Genomic DNA, 4,330 nt, shown 5'->3' with positions numbered 1-4,330 from the left:
CCAGCCTAGGCCAGTCTGTGATTCTATGACAAAAACTTCAGGGATTCAGTCTAGCTGGATGAATGGCTGGTGGCCACTGGAAAAAGTCAAAATGGAAAAGTTTCATTAAGGCTATTTCGGGGAAAGTATTTTTGGCTGTTCATGTCAAACAAAAGAATATTTGAATGAAAATTAGATGTTAATGGTTTCAGTTTTAATTTAAGATTTTTAGAACTGCTTTAAGTAAAAGCAAAATATAACCAATTAAAACATTAGACTGACTTCCCCCCAAAAAAAATTTCATTGAGCTTCTTGAGGCAAGAAAAAATAATCTGAAATTTGGTGTTCTAATTAGCCGGGAGGAATCCATGGTCTTCCAGCCTGGCCATCTAAAATAAAAATACAATTAATTATTCACACAGACTAGTCTCAAACCTGCTCTTTAACTTCAACGAGGACCAAGTCTCACTGCTGGGTCACTGTGGACAACCTTTGAATCAATGTCCAGTAGATCCCTGTTCCAAATAACAAAGCAGTGGCCACTGGTGCTCCAGATGAAGATACCAAGGCTTTGATTTAGTGGTCTATATATGTGGTCACTTTAAACGGTATTTTCTGGATGGTGTCCAGAAGCATCAACCTTGATTGTCACCAGCCTTTCTCTATAGGTATCGTAGGTCATCTAGGAAAGGGGACATGGATCTAAGCCACTTGCGTAAGGAGAGGAACCAGCACTTGAGGGCAAGAATAATCTCACTGAGGACAGCTGAAACCTGGAGGTCCCTTTCTGGGAATTTTGTGGTGGGAGCAATGACCTGTACTCATGTTTCTCAAGGCCCACCCAACATTTGGACGACTCGTGTTTTTTAAACAAAGTTCAGCAAAAATCAGACATTTTTCTATTTATTTTTCTTCCCTAGCTCTATGTATTTCTAACTACCTCAACCCACTTTTGACTTGGTGGCTAACTAACAAAACAGCACTTAACATAAAGGAGTGATTTTAATTTTTTTTTGCATTCTTTCCTGTACATTTTTGTCCAAATACATAATAAGTGCTTCCACTTTAACTTCTTCCTGTGTCCTCCAGACTGGGAGACGGAGAAATTGCTGATGGAGTTGTAGGGGTGTCCCAGGCATGTGCATGGATAGAAAAAATTGACTGGAAATCTTCAACATCTGCAAACCTTGAACACACCAGACTGATGCTTCCCTGAATGTTCTCCAGGCAGATCTGGAGCCACTGAACCCAGTAAGAGACCAGAGGCACAAATCAATACAGACATCATTTTATAATTATAAAATTGTGCATTTTGACAAACAGCTGGCAGTTATAACCACCCCCCATTCCACTTGATGCAGAAAATACATGTCTGGAACCCAGACATCTTGATATTTCTAATGCCATATATAATGCCTTCCTAAGACTGTGCTTGTGCTAACCCCCTGCATTTGGCTACCAGAAAAGAGCTCAAAGGCAGGTCCACCCTGTAGTTGATTCCAGCTGACCTTGGAGAGAACCAGTTCCCCTCTTCCAAGGCATTATTTTCACTGAAAAGTAGTTATTTCTCTCTTTTGATTGAAAATGCCTCTGAAAATCAACACGAGGGATATGAATTGATTTTGTTTTTATTAAAAAAGTAAACAAAGAAGAATTTTAATGAGTTTTTTCTTTTCCTTTTTTTTTCAAGATGTCCATGGGGAAATAAGGCTATTTTTCTACTAGTAGACTAAATAGCATCGTGGCTGGTTGTCTTGTCCAGAGGGCAAGTGAGAGTCTGGCTACAACCCAATTAAACCTTCACCACGTGGACAGCACAAGGTTCAGCACCCAGGCATGGCACTGATTAACTTACTGGTACAGAAGGAGCTCCAGTGCCCAAAATACCTCCTTCCTTAGCAGAAAGAAATGATACTCATGAGCCTTGAAGTGGAGGGGGAGGCATCACCGAGGGGTTTCGTACTATGGGAGATAGAGGGCTGAACTCAGCTCCAGAGTCCCCTGACAGTCCCTGCCCCCATGTGGCTGTGAACTCTTATGTGATGTCAGATTTGTTCTTCCCATGGAGACTTCCAGAGGCAGATGAATTATTCAACTTCTCTGCATTGGTCTAAGCTCTCTATGGAAACCCCAAGTCTTGAAGTCTCGTCGCATCCTCCCAAGCACAAGAGAGTCTCATCGGATTCTGGTTCAGGTCATATTTGGGAACAAAGACACGGGTCCACCACTCGACCTCCAGAGAGAGGCATCCTCTGGGCTCACATGCACACACACAAAAAACTTACGCACCCAGACAGACTCACAGTCAGGTACAGACACATCAACACAGCCGTACAGCTTTCAGCTCAGCTCTGGCTTGCATCTCCCACTCGTCCCCAAGGCTTGGGGTGATGCTGCATGGTCACAGTCACGTTCACTCTACCCAGGCACAGAGAGAGAGCTGGGCTGGGGCGATGGGTTGAGAGATTGTACCACTCTGACACGGTCAGGAGTGGTGTTGGCACAGGAGGGACAGTCCAAAATCACCCACACTCTCTCTGGACAAGGTGCCTGGGGTGCTGGGTGCCCCCAGATTGCCAGGGCTAGACCTCTTGAGTCCCTGCCCTTGGGCTACACCGTGGGTGTCTCTGCCCTCCATGTCACGAACAGGCAGGTGTGCAGCTGTGTGCATTGAAAGGCAAGAAAACAAAGCATCCACCTTACATACTGCCAGGCAGGGAGGGAATCCCACGTGTTTGCTGCAGGTCCAAAGCTCGTCGCAGTGACAGTTCTCCCTTCAATTTTATAGTCATGTTTTATGTTCACTACAACAAAAGACCCTTTTCTCCTCTTGAAGTTCCTTTCTCTGATGGATGTCTGTTGCTACAGAGGATCCAGGATTTGCTGGTGTTGCTGTTGGGGGGAATGTCAGCCTGTGGTGGTTTCTCTGATATGTCTTGGGTGTAAGATACCTTCTTTGTCTTACTCGTTGCAAAGGTAACCACATTGTGTCTTCTGGCCACTGCTAACAAGATCAGAAACACGTATTGATCTGGGTATAACTTCTAGGGCACACAAGTGACTTTTGGCTGTCTGGAGTCTCTGTATGAAAGTGTCCATGATCTGTCCATAATCTATAACACAGGCAAGAACAAGCTAGAGTACACTGGACTCAATGAAACAAGTCAACAAACACATCTTCTCACCATTTCTTGGGGCTGGATACCATTTAAAACATGATCCCTCACCTGCTGGGAGGACTCCTTTTCACTGGAAATCAACTTCCCTCCTGAAATAGCCCCGTGGACCCTGTGCTTGGGCCAGCAGAGGCTGAGGATTGATGGAGATATCCATGAAGGAGAGTGACTTATTTTCTGAAGAGATGGCTCTGGCCTGGGAGGAAGTAAAGAGGAAGGGAAAAGGGATTTTGCTTTGCTTTGTGGCTGGTATCGCTAGGTTATCAGTTGGACTCGATGATCTTAAAGGTCTATGATCTGCAATCCCCTCCTTCAGTTTTTGAGTACAACCAACCACGCTTGAGCTGCATCCTCTTAGTTACTGTGGGGAGAAGAGAAGAAGAAGGGACTTTGCAAAGGAGCAGGCTAAGTGCACATGTTGGATTCAGATGATCTCCACGTTTCCTCCATTCAGATCCGGTCTTCTCGATGAGCATCTCTGGGCCATCTCAGTGCCCAGTTCTGCTGCTCTACCCTGCCACCAAGACCAGCTGTGTGTTCCCTGTTTGCTCCTGTTCCCTCTGCTCCTCTTTGGCCTCTTTTCACCCACCCACCATGCAGAGAGAGCCCTGGAGCTGCCCAGTCCTCTCTTTCTCCCCGACCCTTCCCTCTTCCCTTCAACACAGCGAGAACCGGCGGGAGTTGATGTTCATCTTGGTGACCCCGATGAGCTTGAGCGGGGTGGAGAGGCTGAAGGAGCTCACAAGAGGGAAATCACAGAAGAGGTCGGAGAGCTCGTCCCTCTCCTCCAGCTCGTACGTGGCGTCGTTGAGCATGCGCTGGTGCAGGTGGCACGTCTGCTCGATCTTCAGCTTGTTGATGTCGCTGCGAAGGCGCATGAGCTGCCTGGCCAGATGCTGGTCCTGCAGACGCATTTCTGCCTGAAATGCAAGATAGAAGGTGGGGAGAGAAGAGGGTGTTGGCAAGGGCACAGCAAATTTGCTCACCATGCTGCTCCCGGCTAATGGGAAACGTAGTTGAGAGATGCTATGCCATTGCCAAGAGCAGGATGGAAGGCAGGAATCTTCCAAGCCAACAACGCATCCCAGTCAAACGCCAGCTCGGGATAGTGAATTTTTAGTGTTTATGAAGTCTTTGCCTGCCCAAGTTTTCAGGAGAACTTGGAATTAAAGCTA

The 4,330-nt window shown here is 46.4% G+C and overlaps 1 protein-coding gene across 1 annotated transcript; it reads right to left on the bottom strand.

Annotated features, from left to right (window-relative positions):
• Positions 1-3,794: 3,794 nt before the first annotated feature.
• On the bottom strand, positions 3,795-4,075 carry LOC104269162 (protein FAM167A-like; the record flags this gene model as incomplete). The annotated part of the gene is made up of 1 exon (XM_009875618.1): positions 3,795-4,075. A coding segment is annotated over one exon (264 nt), but the record flags the coding sequence as incomplete, so codon positions are not given.
• Positions 4,076-4,330: the final 255 nt, after the last annotated feature.

The sequence above is a fragment of the Apaloderma vittatum genome, unplaced genomic scaffold, assembly GCF_000703405.1.
Source record: "Apaloderma vittatum isolate BGI_N311 unplaced genomic scaffold, ASM70340v1 scaffold21828, whole genome shotgun sequence".
NCBI classification, from domain to species: domain Eukaryota; kingdom Metazoa; phylum Chordata; class Aves; order Trogoniformes; family Trogonidae; genus Apaloderma; species Apaloderma vittatum.
This window is presented reverse-complemented; position numbering and strand designations above follow the sequence as displayed.